The sequence below is a fragment of the Myxocyprinus asiaticus genome, chromosome 24, assembly GCF_019703515.2.
Source record: "Myxocyprinus asiaticus isolate MX2 ecotype Aquarium Trade chromosome 24, UBuf_Myxa_2, whole genome shotgun sequence".
NCBI classification, from domain to species: Eukaryota; Metazoa; Chordata; class Actinopteri; order Cypriniformes; family Catostomidae; genus Myxocyprinus; species Myxocyprinus asiaticus.
This window is the reverse complement of record NC_059367.1, coordinates 37412848-37432886: the sequence shown is the minus strand read 5'-3', so window position 1 is coordinate 37432886 and position 20039 is coordinate 37412848. Positions and strand designations below refer to the sequence as shown.

At 34.9% G+C, this 20039-nt stretch overlaps 1 protein-coding gene across 7 annotated transcripts in view; it reads right to left on the bottom strand.

Annotated features, from left to right (window-relative positions):
- LOC127415449 (fibroblast growth factor receptor 1-A) overlaps positions 1-20039 on the bottom strand; it is a 79921-nt gene that overhangs the window by 17874 nt on the left and 42008 nt on the right. For 4 of the 7 annotated variants that reach the window (XM_051654187.1, XM_051654190.1, XM_051654188.1 and 1 more), the window contains 4 exons: positions 18068-18258; positions 13694-13844; positions 2736-2932; positions 1459-1604 (listed from right to left, as the gene is read on the bottom strand). In XM_051654187.1, coding sequence (XP_051510147.1) covers positions 1459-1604; positions 2736-2932; positions 13694-13844; positions 18068-18258 — 685 coding nt within the window. Of the gene's footprint in view, positions 1-1458; positions 1605-2735; positions 2933-11149; positions 11295-13693; positions 13845-18067; positions 18259-20039 lie in introns of all 7 variants that reach the window. The other 3 variants (XM_051654191.1, XM_051654192.1, XM_051654193.1) reach the window with 3 other exon arrangements.

Genomic DNA, 20039 nt, shown 5'->3' with positions numbered 1-20039 from the left:
TCCATGTCTTATGAAGCTATATAATAGGTGTGGGTGAAATCAATATTTAAGTCCCTTTATAATACAGGGTTGCTGCAGAGTTTTTAAAATCAAATTTAAGACTTTTTAAGACCTTTTTCAATACTTGAACTAATAAAATTAATACTGTATCCCCATACCAAAACAAAACCACACCATCTCAAAACAAATCATGTATCACAGACTCTTACTTAAACAGGTAGGGTCACACATTCAACATGGCCTTAACATTGATTATCAGTAAAACAGGGTAGGCAATATATATATATATATATATATATATATATATATATATATATATATATATATATATATATATATATATATCGCTTGTCATAAATTTCTGATCCTATCCTAATGACTGTGAACTGCTACAAGCCCCCGCGTGCTTGAAGAAAATACAACAGTGCCGTGTTTTCACTTTGAAGGATGCAGCGCAGGCATTTATTGAATTAAATCGTATTCTTCTTAAGTTTGATAATCACATTAGGTCATATCACGATTTCTGTCTTTTGTTGTATCATTTAAGATATTTAAGACTTTTTATTAACTTAAATTTTGGAAAGCTGAATTTAAGACATTTTTTTAACTTTTTAAGGATCCACGGGAACCCTGTAATAAAAACTACCCTCCATGCACAGTAGGTGGCAATATGCACAAAGATTGTGAAGTGCCTGTGAAGTGCCTAAAACAAAAGAAGAAAGTGAAAGTGGAGGTTTATAGTAAAACAGAGACTTAAATTTGTATCTGTTCTCACGCACACCTATCATATCGCTTCTAAAAATATGGATTTAACCACTATCCATATGGATTAATTCTATGCTGCCTTTATGTGATTTTTGGAGCTTCAAAGTTCTGGTCACCATTCACTTGCATTGTATGGACCTACAGAGCTGAAATATTCTTCTAAAAATCTTTGTTTGTGTTCAGCAGAAGAAAGTCATACACATCTGGGATCATGAAGGTGAGAAAATGCTAAGAAAATTTTCATTTTTGGGTGAACTATTACTTTAACATTTACTTTTAAAAGGGAGCATGACATTTGAAATGGAACCTGTAGTAGACATGTGTATTTAATTTATATATATATTTCATCCTATTTAATAAATTAACTTTCATTTTATGGACCATAGTGGAAAACCCCTTATTTTTCCATAATGCCCTAATTTAATATTACTATTTTTAAGGTTAATTTAAAACAATGTGGTGAACATTTTGTGATACTGTATGGAAAAATTAAAATCTGTCAAAATACATTTTGTCTAATCAGTTGAGACAAAAAAAAATCTACATATCAGGGAGTAAATAAGCACAATAAGTCAAATGTCTACATAGTTATCAAACTTTTATTTCAAAAGTGCAAAATAAATCATGTTTCCATGATCTGGCCCTATTAAATGTACTGTAGTTCAGTACAGTCAGTGTGTGTTAGCATGTTACCTGTCTCTGGGTACCTCCCAGCGAGGGTCCTGGGGCAGTTCATATTCAGAGACCCCTGAGAGCATAGGGGAGCCACTGGAGGAGAGACGGGAGGTGCGGACCAGCTTTCCCCCTGAGTGCATTGAAGAGCTGGAGTCCAATGACACCTGCACACAAACACTTAAACCTTACTCTCCATACAAAACTGCTGTAGAAATAAGGATGAAACAAAAAAAATAGGTTGTGTGTATGTGGGTACCTTGCATGAGGTGCTTTAACACCAACATTGATAAAATATCACAAATGTCACTAACCATTTTACTGACATCCAAGAAACAGAAACGATCACAATAAACTGTCATGCTCAACATTTTAAGATGGTAATTTATCTAAATACAAACAATAAAAAAATAAATAAATAAAAAGCTCAATTAACACGGAGGACCAAACCTGCAAAAACAATAAAAGAATACATTAATAAATTAAACAATGGGGTAAATGTTTAATTATTTTCACACAATTAGCCCTAAATGTATATATTTTTGTATTAATGTACTCTTTTATTTATTCATTTCTGTAAAAACATTTATTCTTGTATCTATTATTTCTGTATTAATTGTATTCAATTATTTCTTTATTTATTATTAGTTTATTTATTTTCATATTTATTTATTTATTTACTTCTGTATTTAAAAAAAAAAAAAAAAATTATTCCATATTTTATTTAACTAGAATTTTTGCAGCTTTGGTCCTCTTTAAATTTTCAATAAAAGCTTAAGTTTGTAATTTCACCAAACAAATGTGAAAAAAAAATAAAGACATCTTTCCCAAACACTTCCTCCACCTACCAATGGTTGGGCAAACAAACAGTCCCGCCCCAAACTCACACTATTGGTTGAGCCAGCGTTGCCATGTTGGGCTGGTTGGGATACTCAAACAAACAAGGGAATGTTGTGACAGTGCCACAGAGTCACAGTGTTTGTGAAAATCACCCTACGAATGGCTTTCTTATTGTTGTCTCTGCCTATTAAACTGGTACAGGAGTGTTTTTTATCATAACAAAACTAATCTTTAAATTAAAAAAGGAATACCATTAAAACATCTTCAAACTGAATTGCGGTCCTGGGTGACCTTTATGGTCTTACTCTGACCTCTGACCATTTTCTTTTTGAGATAATGCTTATAGTATAGTACATTACTATAACACCCCAAACACTAATGTTAACATAACAAGGAGCTGTTGAAATAAGGTGTTTTTATGTTTAGTGGTAAAAAGATCAAACCCCCTATCTACTTTCTGTTACCTGTCTGCGCAGTGGGATGCTCTTGGCCAGCTTGTGGACGGCCAGCTGGCTGTTGAAGTCGCTCTTTTTGGCCGAGCTGTGCATTTTGGCCAGTACGGCGGTCACCACCATCACACAGATGAGGAAGAAGCCCACGCAGTAGATCAGCACCTCCAAGTACGTCTGGTTGGGCAGCTGAGTCGGGGGAACAGCTGGATTTTGAAAGGAAAGAGCAATGCAAGGTGGCAGTAGGGGAGGGAATGAGCTTGCTGAATGCTGAAGGGATGAAGTTGTGTTCATCTATAATTTCAGTGCTAAGATTAACAAGGGAAATCTATTCTATTAAATGGCAAAGAGATTCCAGGATTCAGTACCAGCAGAGCTTTGACCAAAACAGCAATTGACCCAATGCCAAGTCTTGCCTTAAAGGTGCACTCAGTAATTTTTTTACACATGTCGTCTTGGGCTTACACTGAGACACAGGGGTGGGGAAGCCTCATTCAAATGTAAAACTTTTCAGTTACAAATGTGTGGTTATGTGGGCATGGCCGAACGATGTCTGTGGAGAGCAAGGCCGGGACAGGAAGAGCGGTAAGGATTGACACCTGGGGCGAATTATCTCTAACAACTGTTTTGTGTTACAGTATAGAGCTGGAGAGAGATAAAGAGCAGCCAGAGCTGCAGCTGGAGGGAGAGAGACCTGAGTCTTACAGTCCTCCTGAGACTTTGTGTTGTGCGAACAAGGACATTGTTGAGTTAATAAGAAGCTAATGAGTTTGTGTGCAGGCTGAAAAGCGACACGAAATAAAATCACCCTGAAGTAAGCTGGTTCCAGATTCCTCATTTTCCCTTAAACTGACCTGAGATTGTCACACAATGCCATTGAAGAAATTCACAATTCACAGTCAGCCATAACTAATTTAATCTATGAGTGAAAGTGTCCAATAAAAGGACAGTTACTGGGATTAAGCGAGAAGTACTCGGTTGGTCATGTAATCTTAACATGGCAGCCCATATGAGGTGATCCTCTCTATGTAGATTCAAACAGCTTTTATAATCTTACTGTTATGACTGGAGTCTTCATCTCATGTGAGTGGTCATGATTTTATACATATGTTTCAAAATGATTAAGGAGAACAACTTTTTTAAAGAGGAAAAATTGACTGAGTGCATCTTTAAAGAAATATTACATACCAATTCTTCCTTAGCAAATGTTGCCGTCCACCATATTACCAGACAAGCTTTTGCTATTTTCTAAGCAAGTCTACAGAAGTCCTGTGCGTTTGAATAGTAATTTTAGAGAAAGCATTCAAAAGTACGGTAAAACGTTGTTGCCAAGGCACTTAGAATTATGAAGCCCATTTCCACCACATTGAGGAGAAAAAAAAAGAAGAAGAAAAAAAAAAAAACAGGCTTTGTTAAGTCATAATTATGAGATAATAAGTCATAATTATGAGATAATAAGTCATATATATGAGATAAGTCTTAATAGATTTAAAGTCATAATTTTGATATAGTAATAATTATAAGATACTAATTCATTTACGAGAGAAGTCATACAACATTCAAAGTCATATTTTGAGATAGTAATAATTATGAGAAACTAATCGATTGAGTAGGGCTGTCAGTTTTTTTAAAATTTTTAATCGCGATTAATCACATATTTTTTGTAGTTAATCGCGATTAATCGCATATTTAAAAAATGCAAGAATTTGACACCATATATACTTCTTTTCCTGTCAAAATGCATTTATTTCCATCATAGGAAAGAAAACAAAACAATATGTAACACCATAATGCTTTATTAACATTTTCCAAACAAAGCCTTCCATAATATATAGACAATGCACTAAAATTCCACCAATTCAAGTCACATTAAATGTTTCCCAAAGTCTAATTGGGATGTTGACTTATTGAAAGAATTAGTCCCCATAGGTTGAAGATTCATTCATATTTTCATTAATTTCATATTTCTATATTCATAATTGTACATTTAAAATATTTCTCTCATAACATTATTTATGCATTTGCAACTGCTGTGTAAAAGCATTTATTCCTGCTCTGTGAAAATACACCTAATTGCCACTTCAGATGCAGCTTCTGTGCCACCTTTGCTGTGTTAAGATGCCGTCAGTCCCCATAGGTTTAATATTCATTGCAATGGGCATTAAATCTCTTAAACTCTCATCCTCCACAATATTAATCTGCTGGTAGACTGTGACTATCTACTTTGTTACAGCAATCACGAAGCTGCGTTTTCTGATTCGCGTCAGAGCGTCAACGCAAGCATCCAGCGCCAGACTGAACTCTGGGCGGACACTCCCAACAAAAGTTTATGCTGGTTTATGCTGTATTAACAGTAAATGTGTTAATCGCGCTTAAAAATTAACACATTAAACTTCAAATTAAATCGCATGTGATTAACGCGTTAATTCCGACAGCTCTAATTATGAGATAAGTCATGATAGATTCAGAGTTATAATTTTGAGATACTAGTTCATTTACGAGATAATTCATACTTTTTAGATTCAGTCAAATTTTTTTGATAAAAAGTCCTTATTATGTGAAATTAATTCAATTAAGAAACAAGTCATAATTATTCAATTCAAAGTCATATTTATGACCTAAAAAGTCATCATTAAGATACTAAGTAAAAATTAAGAGATAGTAAGTCATAACTGTGAGATTAAAAGTCTTAATTATGAGATACTAAGCCATAATTATGAGATGTCATAGATATGAGTTTAATCTTTTGTTTTCTCACTGCATAGAATCATAGTGGGCTAATCAAGGGTGAACACACTGATACATTTTTCAAATATTGTTCTTTAAATTATGAAATACTTGCCTTATTAGCAGAATTGCATCAAATAGTGCTGTGCAAATGCGCCCTTGAAAGGATTTTAAGCAAGAAGAAGCTTTGCCGCAGAAAGAACAAAACAAAGGTGGCTGAGGTGGCATCTATCATTCAACAATAACCTCTGGTCAAAAAATATAGGTGAATACATTGCAACTAATAATTATGATATCTCATTATTATGATGCAGTAGCTCACAATTGACTTTTTGTCATAATTATGACTTAGTATCTCATAATTGTTTACTTTTATCTCATAATTATGACTTTGAACCTAATAATTGACTTTTATCATCATGACTCCGTTATGAATTTTTATCTCATAATTTTAACTTTTTATCTCATAGTTATTCATTTTTACCTCATTATTTTAACATTTATTTTATAATTATGACTTTGAACCTAATAATTGTGACATAAATTATGACTTAGTATCTCAGAATTATGACTTTTTATTTTAGAATTATGAATTTGAATATAATACTTTACTTTTCATCTCTTAAATATGCAATACTAAGTCAAAAGTTTGCCTTGTCAAAGAACAATTTTTTACACGTGGTGGAAACAGGCTTCCATATATAATAGTGACAAGGTACCCAGAGAGGACACTACATGCTAATTACTTAATGTTCATTTTAACTTAACGTATTAATACTGATCACAGTAGAGGTGATTAGTAATTGCTGTAAAATTATGCCTGATAAAAATGGCAGATAAAACACGTTGCAAAGTCACACTTACTTTCACCCACACAAGAATAATGTCCACTTTGAATTTGTAACAATCAATGAGCAAATTATTATAATTTAAAAAATAAATACATTTGTTAATGTAAATCTCTTATCTATTCTTTTGGAAATTCAGTAAAGCTTGTATGAATGAGCAACAGTAACTAAGGGGAAGGAGCTTAGCCAAAGGTCAATTGTTGCGGGTCATGTTATTGCTCGAAGTAAATGCATCGCAATAATATGAAAATGGACTTTGCTTCAGTACTGTAACAATTCCTGCAAAGTTAGGGTGTTTGTTTTATTTTAGGAATCTTTCAGCTTGATACAATTTTTTATAAATATTGCATAAGCAGGAGGCTTAGTTTTCAAGGCTGTGGATGAAAGTTTTTTTTTTTTTTTTTTTATACATAATTGCATGCACATTGTCAATTCTTCGTTAAACCATAAACACTCTTATGCACACACATGCACAAACAAAAAACCCACCAAAAACACAAATCTGTAGAGCAAAAAACAGAGCCTTTCACATGACTGGCACACTGCATGGGACACAAACTCCTATTGTAGCATCATAATTACTTCTTTCATGGATCAGGTTTCACGGCACATTCTTCTGCTTATGTGACAAGCAGAAGGAAACCACTGCTCATGATACTTGGCAGCTCTCACTTGTCGATTAGGCCAAAAAACAGCCTTATGTAAACTCATATGAGCCATTACATTTGCAACCCAAATACAAATGTAAATGGAGAGGAATGGCTAATCTGGGTGGACAAAATCTGAGAGGCTGTGCATTTCAGTATAAATGGAAAGTTAGGTTATGGGGCTAAAATTACACGAGAAGCCTGAATAATAAAGATATATCCTAAGCTATTTGGTTGCTTTTTGCCCCAAGGCTCTGGTTCATAATACTGGGTTTCATTCACACAATGCATGCACACAAAAGCTGTTATTGTATACATTTTCACACACCACACCACACCACAAAACAAAACACATGCAAATGCATTTCACTGACACACTCTACTCCACTTTCCCTTCTCTTTTAATGACTAAATGAAAAAATCAAAGATGACAAATAAAAGTGAATATAAAGCTAAAATGTTCCTGAGTTACCACGCTTGTGTAATGGTTTTTGCAGTAAGAGTTAGGCCCACAATTAGCAGATTGTCTTTTCCTCTTGCAGCATGCAAATACAAGAAGATCGACATTCAACGGCGAGAATTAAAAATAGTTTTCATTCTCAATGTTGAATGTTTCAACATCACAAATACCTCAAAGCACACTTTGCGTTCAAGGATTTGTCTGACAAGCATCTTTATAAATTGAATCCATTCAAAAATTGAATCGATCCGAACTCCAGGTGAGGTATTTATCAGACAAACCCAAGGAGGACATGTCCCTTTGAGTTCCCCCAGATGTCAACATTAAAGGAATAGTTCACCCAAAATGAAAAATGAAAATTCTGTCACCATTTACTCAATCTCATATCGTTTCAAACCCGTATGAGTTTCTTTCTTTCACAGAAAACAAAAGGAGATGTTTGGCAGATTGAAAGCCTCAGTTCGAATGCTGACTGAGACTAATGTACTGCCTAACATCTCCTAGAAAGACAGTTGGTTTGGAACACTATAAGGTCAAGTAAATGATGACTGAATTTTCATTTTAGGTGAACTATCCCTTTACCACTCCTTGGGACGCTTGTCCAGAGTTCAGGCATGCAGAGTAGTTAATTAGGAACAGGTTAATCTTGAAAAACTAGGAAAAATAATTTTATAATGGAAAGAAGTGTTAAAATGGAAACAAAGCTTTCTCAAACCACAAGCCACAATGTATCACCTGTTCTCAGTTGTTATGTTATGCTTTACATAACTTAAGTACATGGTGAGAACAATGGTTGCAATTTGCACACAATGTCTACCTGGGAAACTTTACATTTTTCGTTTGAGATTGTGGGTGGTTTGGCTTTGCCGGTTCCACTTTTCTAAAGCAGTGTTTCTCAACTGGTGGGTCGCAAATAATAAAATGCACCTTACGTTATGACCGTATACTGTATAGTTTGGAGAGCAAAATAAATATATTTATCAACTTTTAAAAGAGAGGAGAAAATGCTTCCCTTTTCTTTTGTTGTTGATGCCAAAGGCTGTGCATCCAATCAAACTCTATGGTATTTTGGCTTGTCAAATTAGGCAGATGTCAAAATATACATGTTGGTTAACACCCCTTGAAAACCATGAACAAAACTATGCAAAGTAAAAAAAAATAAGGTCTCAAGGTCACTTACAGCAAGAATAATCATGGTTTATGTTGACCAAAAATGTGTTTTTTTGTACGATGAATAACTGGCTTCCGAAAGCACAAACACATTTAAATGTAAAGAGATATTTCAAAACAAAAATTGTCAATTTTCCTATTCAGCCTATGACATGTTATTAATTTTATATAATGTTGGGCCTATGCAGTTCATCGTAATATTAATACATTTAGTACCACTTTACAATTAAAAATTAATTAACAGTTAGTTAACTATGTTTATTAACATGAACTAATTATGAACAATACTTTCAGCATTTATCAATCTTGGCTACTGTTAATTTCAACAAACTAATACATTTTTAAAAATGTGTATATGTTGTATATGTTTACATTAATGCACTATAAACTAACATGAACCCAATGAACAATTGCATCTTTATTGATAAACATTAACAAAGATTAATACATTATGTAAAAATATATTGCAAATTTTTAGTTCATAATACCTAATGCATTTACTAATGTTCACAAATTAACCTTATTGTAAAGTGTTACCATAAATTTCAATGCTTCATATGTACGATAAACTGTTGGGTTGCCACTTGATGTCCACGAAAATGTAAAAACACCTAATTTAACCCTATAATGCTGTGTGTATCAAATATGATACACAACGTTTGACAGCTCCCGTTTCACTCTCTGTTCAAGCTGACGAGCCAAACAACCTATGGTATGTACTGTAAGTTCCACATGGCGACATCTAGTGGTTATTTGTGAAAAAAAAAGTGGTTTCAATGTTTCAATCAATCTATTTAAAATGGTGGCAGACTTGCGCAAAAAGTGACTCTTATGTTGGGATAAACGACAGCTTATTTTAATGAAGTAAAAGTGACAGTAATGATTATATTGTTACTGATTATTTTTAATTTAATTTTATTATTTTTTTAAAGTCTTGTTGCTGTTTTGTATTGTACACTGGAAGCTCCTGTCACCAAGACAATTTCCTTGTATGTGTAAGCATACTTGGCAATAAAGCTCATTCTTCTGATTCTGATATTTTAGAATGAGTATTTGCTGAATACTGAATAAGCAACTTGTTCTTGGTTAAAATGTTGTATATTATTTTATTGAAAAACCCCCTTTGAAATCCATGTATTAAATATGATACAACAGGCCTTTGAGGCATATCTTTCAATCACCATTACATTCCATTCATGCCCACAAAGAAATAAAAAAATAAAAAAATAAAAATATCAGAGCTTCGAAATTTCTGACATATACATCTTATAAGATATATTTAAAGTGTGAACTAATATTTCTGTGTATTTTCATATATGCAGCCTGCTCTGTCATTATAAATATCTCATTATTTTACATTACAAGCTATTATGATGTCATCTTACCATATGTTCCAGAGACCCAGCTAAAACAGTTTCACAGAATATTTTATTCAAAATTTAAAGAAGTATTTAGAAACCAAAATTCTCAATTTTACTATAGCCTTTGACATGTTATTAATTTTAAATATTGTTGGGCCTACGCAATTCATTGTAATATTGATAAATGCGGTAACATTTTACAATAAGATAGTATTCATTAACATTAGTTAACTACATTATTAACATGAACTAACGATGAACAATACTTTTTCAGCACTTATCAATCTCGGTTAATGTTCATTTCAACAAACTAATAAATATATTTTTTTTAAAGTTGTATATGTTAACATTAATGCATTATTAACAAGATGAATAACATTTTTATTAATAAACATAAACAAAGATTAATTAATGCTGTAAAATATATTGTTCATTGTTAGTTCATAATACTTAATGCATTTACTAATGTTAACGAATGAAACCTTATTGTAAAGTGTAACCATAAATTTCAATCCTTCATATTAAGGACAGTTTTGTTTACTTTTGTTTGATAAAATGTTGGGTTGCAACTTGATGTCCACAAAAATATAAAAACAAAATTTAAAGAAATATTTAGAATCCAAAATTGTCAATTTTCCTATTCAGCCTTTGACATGTTTTTAATTTTACATATTGTTGGGCCTATGCAGTTCATAATAACATAGATACATTTAAATGTTTGATTTTCAGGACATTTTTGTCTACTTTTGTACGAAAATGTTTTTGATACTGTGTAGGGTCGCTGCTTGATGTCCAGTAAAGAATGTTGGACCAGAGCAAAACCAGTTGAGAACCACTGATCTAAAAGAGAGAGGAAACATGTCATTTTAACATGTTTCAAGTGACATTTCACCAAATGTCTGTCAACAAATGAAGAGCAAAACCACAAAGCAGAAACACAGGGTTTAAAGAATAGTGCTGTTCACAGAGATCAAGTATACTGCAATTTGCTATAGAACCACTGCATGCAAGCACAAAGCTAGTGTTTACTAGAGTCTTAAATACAATAGCTTATGCTTTCCACAAAGTCAAACTATAGTACGTTTGATTTGATGGAAACCATTGGTGCCGCACTGCAGTGGTTTGACTGAATTCGACCCAAAGTGTGAACTGCTGTTGTTAGACAGAGAGAAACCATAAACCAAAAGAGCACCAAAAGAACCACAGATACCTTTATAGACAGTCAACCATGCAGAGTGATGGGAGTGGCCGATAGAATTCCCAGCCAAGCAGGTGTACTCCCCAGCGTCCTCTAAAGACACATTCCTGATCTGCAGTACCTCCATCTCCTTATCCGTGGTGTTGACGCCTGCCGTCTAGACAAAAGAACCAAAGGATGAATCCGGAATGCTCCGGGAAAAAGCACCAGAGGAGAGAGAGGCATAGAGTTTGGACAGGGTAAAAGAGTTAAGAGTAAACAGGACTGTTCCCTGATTGGAAGTGGATCCTTCGATGACCCTGCTGATAGACGTTCGGTTAGTTGGAGAATAGAGCGCATTGCTCCACCTGCTAGAGACCCAACACCTGAGGACGAGTCATTAGAGAGGAGGGTGACATCCACCCACCTCACAACCCTAGTGTCCATCTCCACATGCACAAGATGGGCCACATGGAACATTGCCCAGCAGAAACTGTAAAGAATTGCTCTTTCATACACAGGAGGACTAAACATTAGAGAAGAAGATACAAAGTGATTGAAAAAGAAGTCTTGTCAAAGAATGAGTGGCATAAAGAAGACTTTGTAAGAGTAGGGATGCCAAAAGTACTAGAACTTTGGAACCAAGTCGATACAATAAAACATTTTATTTAAAAAAATGATTTTTCTAACAGTATCAGCAGTGCTGATTCAATTCAGTAGCAGAGTGCTCAGCCATTTTCAAGTTGCCGTAATGCAAATATGTGAGTGTCTATTATGAAAATTAAAGTAATATCCAGGATGAGCAGAAAGGTAGCTTTCTTATTTTAAGGACACAAGTCTTATAAGCCGGTCTATGCGTTTGAATGACAGTTACAAACTAATTAAATCGTTAGGCTTTTCAATGACCATTAAGGCCAAAGTATACTTTGTATACAAAGTATACTCGTGCATGGATGACACAAATTTCATCATCAGCACAGTACGCACGGATCGTCCACCTGTCTAGAAAAACTGGGCTGCACATGAACTGTCCTGAACTGTGCAGATGACGATATTTGCTTTGTGTCAGTGTCTATGCATGTCGTCTGCACATGCGCCAGCCACTGACTGTCCTAAAGAGCATCACAAAGCTGTAATGTGCGCATATGTCGAACACGTCTGTACGGGCTCTCGGGCAAAAGAGTATACTTTAAATCTCTGAGCACTCAATGGTGCACAAGACAGAATGGCAAGTGGAAAAACTAAACATATCCTAGACTTTACTGTAGACCGTAGTAGGTGATGATAGTCTAATAAATGCATGTGTGAATGTCCAATGTTTTGAGGTTGCTATCTTTACTCAAAAAAGGATTTTTGCAGGTCGTTCAGTTTACTTTATTAAAATAAACTACGGTAACAATTCAAGAACATTTTGTCACAATTTGATTTAATTGCGTTCTATCCTATTAAATTTGTAAAATTGAAGTTTAATTAATCCATTTGAGTTTGGACTACATAAATACTTTTGTAGCATTGGGCAGGGGATGTCCATTTCCCAGCATGCTTTAAAATAAATTAAGTTGGACCAACATAAGAAAGTTAATTAAATTAAACATTAGTAAATTTAGTTTGATGAACCTAGTAAAACTGAGTTAAAACTACTATAGCACATTGATTTGACCAAATCCAATTTAATTATGTTGGCTGAATGAAGCTGACTTAATCTGAAAGAAATTAAATTGCTTGTAAAAACTCTCAAATTCAATTAAGTAAGGGTAATGGCTTCATTTTTTGAGTGTATTTGTGATAATCTTATTAATTTTATTGTACATTTGATTACTTTTGTATATATTTTTTAAGTTCTGAATGATTACTTACATAGTACTTGATACACTTCAAAACTGAAAAACATTTACTCAATTAAGAAATACTTGGCTACATATCAGTGTTTTAATTTAATTTGTTAATATTTATACTTATAAATAAAATTTTACATAAAATAATGAGTTAACTAGCATAGTCTGGATTGCTGTGTTATCGAAATTGGTACAGAGATTAATTATTTTTCATTTTTTTGTTTGTTATTGAAATGTAAGTATTTTGACAACCCTACATGGAAGAAAGAAAGACAACAGTTTTTAAATGGTCATGGATCAAAGTAGACCTGAAAAAAAAGAAGAAATAAAAACTGTGAAGCAGACCAAGCCAGAATAAAGCCATTGAGTGAGGTGAAGGAATTAAAACAGACACGTTTTCAAGGTGCCACTGAAATGCCTTTGAAGGGCAAGAGAAGCCAAGTAATTCTTCATAGGGCACAAAACACCCTTATTAGGTGGGTAAAGTATAGCACAAGGATGGAGAGAAGGAAACTTCCAGTATAAACAAAAGCCAAAATACTTCCAGTTGCTCTGCTGGGATTTTCCATGGCGTCATTTATGGCAAGAGGCACCACAGAAATTAAAAATGGAGCGACGGAGAGGGAAGATTTGTTATGGTCACCTATAAGTCTGTTAACAACTCTCTCTACTTCTGTCTAGCCATGTATGTCTGTTTAGTCTGCACAAAATATCTGTCTCTGTAGTAGGGCGCATGTGTTACCTTGGTAGGGGTGTTTAATGACGGTGAGCCATGCTGATTGGTTGGCTTGGCCTATATAATTGGACACTTTACATATATATTCCCCACTTTCTTCTTCGGTCACGTTGTACAGCGTCAAAACCTGTGTGTCCGAGCTGTTGACCCCAGAATGCTGCGGAGGTCAAACATATGTCATAGGTCAAAAACTTTTTTAAATCACTGTGATTCCAATTTTGCTGTAGGACACCACTGTGACCTTGTTAGAACTCTGCATTTACTGTTCTTTAAGAAATAGATTATAGTAGTTTGCCGAAAACACATTTCCTGAGGTTCTCTGTCCAGAGGTGAAAGTTACCTTTTGGAAAGTTACTAGTTTGAGGGAATTACTAGTAAAACAAAGTCACAGAAATCAATTCTGGACATGCACATTTAACAGTGTCAAAAGCTTACAAGAAGTGAAAGAACTGTTGACAAAAAATTATTTTAACTTATTACAGTTTGCAAAAACAAACCAATTTATTTATGTTTATTTTTTAAAGAAATCCACTTACAGTGGTTGATTGTTGTATGTTTGCCCCTTAACAATATATGCCAATGGTATACCAATATTATCCTTGATGAATATTGTAAACTCTGATTTGTTACTTTGTTATTATGTGATCACAGATATGACACATTTAACTGTAATTGACGTGAAAATAGTAAATTGTAACTGACATATGCTGGGTTTCCATCCAACTATTTTTATGCAAATGTAAAATTTGCACTTTAGAAAACCAAAATGGAAATGCATGATATGCACATAAACTCTTAAAATTTGCTTGAACATTTATGCACTAGGCAGAGGTGGATTTTCTAGAGTTTCACATAAGTCAAAATGCGCTTTAAAGGTGTACTCAGTAACTTTTGTCTTTGTGTCATCTTGGATTTACACTGACACCTAGTGTCTTGGATGCAGCATCATTTCAAATCAATAGTTTTCAGTTTCAGATGCCACTGTAGAAATTTATTATTCACAGTCAGCCATGATTACTTTAATCAATGAGTGAAAGTGTCAAATAACAGGATGGTTACCGAGATATAGCGAGTTGTATTCGGCTGGTCATGTGATTCTAACATGGCAGCCCCCATGTGCAGACCCTCTCCATGTAGAATAAAACAGCTTTTATAAGATTACTGATATGACTGGAGTCTTCATTTTAATGTGAGTGCTCATGATTTCCTACATATACTGCAAAATTACAATTAATGTCTTACGGAGTTAAACTTTTTTAATGAGGAAAAAATTACTGAGTGCACCTTTGAGTCACTGAAGTCGAATCCACCACTGCAGCAGCAGCAAGCATGCCAAATAAACACTTTCTTCACTCCACACCATGAAAAAGAGTAGCTTCATCATGCAGTGCCTTTAATTTACACCAAGACAAGTGGATATTTCAAGATTAAAATTGCAGCGTGGTAAGTTTTGGCGATTAAGATAATGTGGGCTTGTTTGTGTCATTGTCATTTTCAGGGTGATTCTGTAACTATGGGCTCTTATGACCTCAGTTTATAAGTATACATTTTTATATCAGTGTTGCAGTATATAAGTTCCTAAATCCATGTAAACATCTGCGTTAAGTGTAAATGTCTTATGCTTTGCGGATCGCATGCTTGACTTCTGGAGCACGAGCTGACAGTATGCCTGCGCCTGCACAGCATTTCTGCATGTGACAGATGCGCCGTGTTTTTCTCATGGACAACAGAGCTCTGAACTTAAATAAGCCCAACATGCTTCCAAATACAGAGATAAGTTGCAGTTTACGCTTAGTGTACAGAACTAATAATCTAAATTATTTCGACACTGAAAATACTGAAACACTGATCTAAGAATCCATACAGGACTTTTAAAAAGTGACAGGACTTTTGAAATAGTGACAGTAGGTGCTAATAAAGCATGATCTTGTTTCGTTTTATTCAGCATTACATATAATTGGGCCTGTGGGACCTTGTTCACGTTTTTCACCATAATTACTAGAAACTGGTTTCCAAATATCTCTTCCAATTGACAGATTCATCCAAATCTGTCAAGCGTCCTTAAAGTGGTAGTTCAACCATAAATGAACTACTTTTACTTCTACTTGAGTAATAATTTTTTTAAGTAATTGTACTTTTACTTGAGTAAAGATTTTGAGTACTCTACCCACCTCTGTTGAGTGCTAGCGCTCCCAGATATATGGAGGATGGCGTATGGGCATTGCAGCCGTTTCAGCCCTCATTATTGGCAACATTTAATAAAACGATGTACAATTGGCCCTATACTGTAAATAAAACTCTCTGCGAAACAAGGAGGTCATTCGGCTGTTCCATCATGACAAGGCGGCTTCCTCAACATAATGCGCATGATGTAGTCAATGGAAACGCGCAATGATTTGCAGAATGCACTTAAAAAATGTGAAACATTTAGATTGAAACACAGCTAATGATGTAGTAAACATAACCATAGCTTGTAGGCAATGTCATAATGTTCAATTTGCAATGTTGAAAAATGTTGATCATGTTGAAACTTCAAGGAAGTTTATAAAGGAAGATTATCAACAACTTAGGGTTGGGCGCTTTTTCCAATTAATTTGAATGTGCGTTTTGACACAATTTTTGACACAATTTTTAATTTTTGCTAAAAATATTGCAAACGCTATAGTTAGATACGTTGTAAATCCACCAAAGGCTGAATAAGGAACGTGACAGGTTAACAACACGGAGACTGATATAAAAGACAGCGGTAATATTCCCAGTATGATTGTACACAGTGTGATTGTAGCTCAGCTTTGTCCATCATGCAGGTATACACTGGCTTAAGACTATAACTGGCCTCGCCATGCGCATGTTGTTGAATGTTCTCCTTTCTTTTTTTTTTTACCCATAAAAAGCATTAGTTACGTGACAGTTATTGCACTTCATTTCAAATCATGGAGAGGCTTATATATATGGGAGAATCAAACATCTGCCGCTCATTTTGCCATGATGATTCAGATAGTTCGCTAATTATTGCTTTGTTCTGTGATGTCTTTCAAGTGTACTGCATCTATAGCCAACATTTGATCAGCGATCATTTTGACAAACTTTGCTAGTTGAATTGTAATGATAAATTATTTCATATTGCTGCGCTGCTCAGCGTGAACCTCTAGAGGGCGCGTCTTTATCTGCAGGGGTTTATGAATATACACAAATTGTTTGATATACATACAATGAGTACTTTCTAGATAAACTTGATAATTTATTGAGATTGATTTCTAGATAAAATGAATACATACATTGGCAAAGAATTATTTTGCAGTTTCTTATTCTATTATTTCTTAACATCTGGGTTTATTAGATTTTAATTTATTTTACATTTACTTTGTTGACAACTTCCCCCTGTGGTGCATTTGTAAATTTTTCTTGCACACCTTTGTTTCCTACAATGAAAAAAACTTGGATTTCTCTAACCAGGTTGCCTTGTATTCTAATAAAGAACATACAATTTGAATCATGTTGGAGTACATTTAAAAGTTGATAAAATCTAATCGTCCATAAGTTTGATTAAAATCGAAATTAAAAATGTTTTGCCATATCGCCCAGCCCTACAACAGCTCTAAAAGGGACAGCTCACCCAAAAATGAAATTCTCTCATAATTTACTCAATAATCTATAAGACTCCAGTGGTTAAATCTATACCTTCAGAAGCGATAGATGCGGGCGAGAAACTTTTTTTTTTTTTTACTCTAAATCTCCACTTTCACTTTTACATCTGAAAGCCACCTGAGGTGCCTGTTTAATTTAACTTTCACATCTGAGAGTGAAAGTAAATGTGGAGATTTAGAGTAAAAAAGGACTTAAATTTTGATCTGTTTCTCACCCACACCTATCATATCGCTCCTGAAGATATTAATTTAAACACTGGAGTCTTATGGATTACTTTTGTGTTGCCGTTATATGATTTTTGGAGATACAAAGATCTGATCACCATTCACTTGTATTGTATGGACCTACAGAGCTGAGATATTCTTCTAAAAACCTTTGTTTGTGTTCAGCAGAAGAAAGTAAGTCATGAGGGTGAGTAAATGATGAGAGAATTTTCATTTCTGGGTGAACTATCCCTTTAATTATGATAAATACTGAATATAAAAATTCAAAAGGCAGTTCTGCCAAATCATGTGATGATATGTGTGGTCCCCTCAAAATGACCAGTGCTCGCTTCTAGTTTATAATTCAGGATGTATTGTTATGCTTTTTATGGGCCAGTTATTTTCCTCTACATTCAAAATAGTAACCAACACAGCCAGCAAATTGAATTTTGCTTAGTTGTTGTTAAACATTATCTTTATAATTAATTTAGGTCCATCTCAGACAGATAAAGAACAACATGGTTTTTACCTTCAAGATCCGAACGTAAGGCAGTCCATCAGGGCCCACTCTACTGCTGTTCACCTCAATGTGTTTTAGCCACTGGATATGAGGCTGAGGATCACTGAAGACTTTACACTCAAACTCCACGTCACTTCCCACCACTGCTGTACGGTTAGCAGGCAACCCAGCCTGAAGGATTGGCCTGTGTGGTGAACGCTCTATTAAACACACAAACACACAGTTAGTGAGGTGGCAATACTAATACATTAAAGGTGTATTCAGTAATTTTTTTCCTCATTAAAAAAGTTTAACACCGTAAGACATGAATTTAAATTTTGCAGTATATGTAGGAAATCATGACCACTCACATTAAAATGAAGACTCCAGTCATATTAGTCACCTTATAAAAGCTGTTTTATTCTACATGGAGAGGGTCTGCACATGGGGGCTGCCATTTTACAATCACATGACCAGCCGAATACTACTCACTTAATCTCAGTAACCGTCCTGTTATTTGACACTTTCACTCACTGATTAAAGTAATCATGGCTGACTGTGAATAATACATTTCTACAGTGGCATCTGAAACTGAAAACTATTGATTTGAAATGATGCTGCATCCAAGCCACTAGGTGTCAGTGTAAGTCCAAGACAACACAAAGACAAAAGTTACTGAGTGCACCTTTATGGCATGCAAACCAGAATTTTGTTTTAATTGCTGCAATTTGGTGAAAATGAGTGGTAATGTTATTTTAAGCCACTGCCTGTGCCGTTAGGTGTTTTAAACAGAGGCAGAAAGTTTTAACAGTGAACAGACATTCTGCAATAGAATAGTAGGTACACATGGAAAATTAGATCAAAAACATATTCTAAGTAAATGCTTTTCCACTGCATTGCAAGAAGAACAGTTGTACATCTATAATATGCATTCTTGCATTACTGTGACGTTAACTAACCTCACTACTCAACAGGGCCGACGGAGTTACTTTTATTTTCTTCTCTTTTTTTCCCCCAATTTGGAATGCCCAATTCCCAATGCGCTCCAAGTCCTCGTGGTGGCATGGTGGCATAGTGACTCACCTCAATCCGGGTGGCAGAGGATGAATCTCAGTTGCCTCCACATCTGAGACCGTCAATCTGTGCATCTTATCACGTATCTTGTTGAGCGCATTACCGCAGAGACGTAGCGCGTGTGGAGGCTTCGCGCTATTCTCCGCGGCATCCACGCACAACTCACCACGCGCCCCAACGAGAGCGAGAACCACATTATAGCAACCACGAGGAGGTTACCCCATGTGACTCTACCCTCCCTAGCAACCGGGCAAATTTGTTTGAATCACTCAGCACACCCTGGATTCGAACTCGCGACTACATTGTCTTTAGTCGCTGAGCTACCAAGGCCCAACCGAGTTACTTTTAAATATCGGTGCAATTAAACTGGATGTTATTATTATTATTCAGGTAGCAAGTTATAAATATGTCGAAAGTTTAACTTACTATAACTTGCTCAGCAACATTATCTTCTAAATGTTGTTCCATCATGACAGTAGTTGACCTAAAACCGAAAACTGACCGTAGAACACAGTTTACTCTAATTCAAGCTATAGCTTCCCTTGTGGCAATGCTGAGAACGCACACTTTGTTGCATTACGAATTGCTCTCAGACACGTTTTGGAATGCAATGACATGTCTTTTGCGTAGCTATAAGTGCTCACGTACTTGCATAGAGTCTGTTTCGGAACTAATAGTGTCTAACCGCATGATCAGTAAACTTTACGCAAATTTATGTTTTGCGTTTGTGTGCAAATGCAGGGCAAGAGTGAATTGTGTGAGTGTCTGAGTATGCTTTAGAAATTAAAAGTGTGTCTTTTCATGTATGTGTATTCTTGTTTGTGCAAATGATGTCACAATGGGCTTTCATCTACAAGGGTGTGGCACTGATTTACTGACTACTTAATGAAGGCATCAATCAAGTCGACGTCAACCCATCATTGTTTTG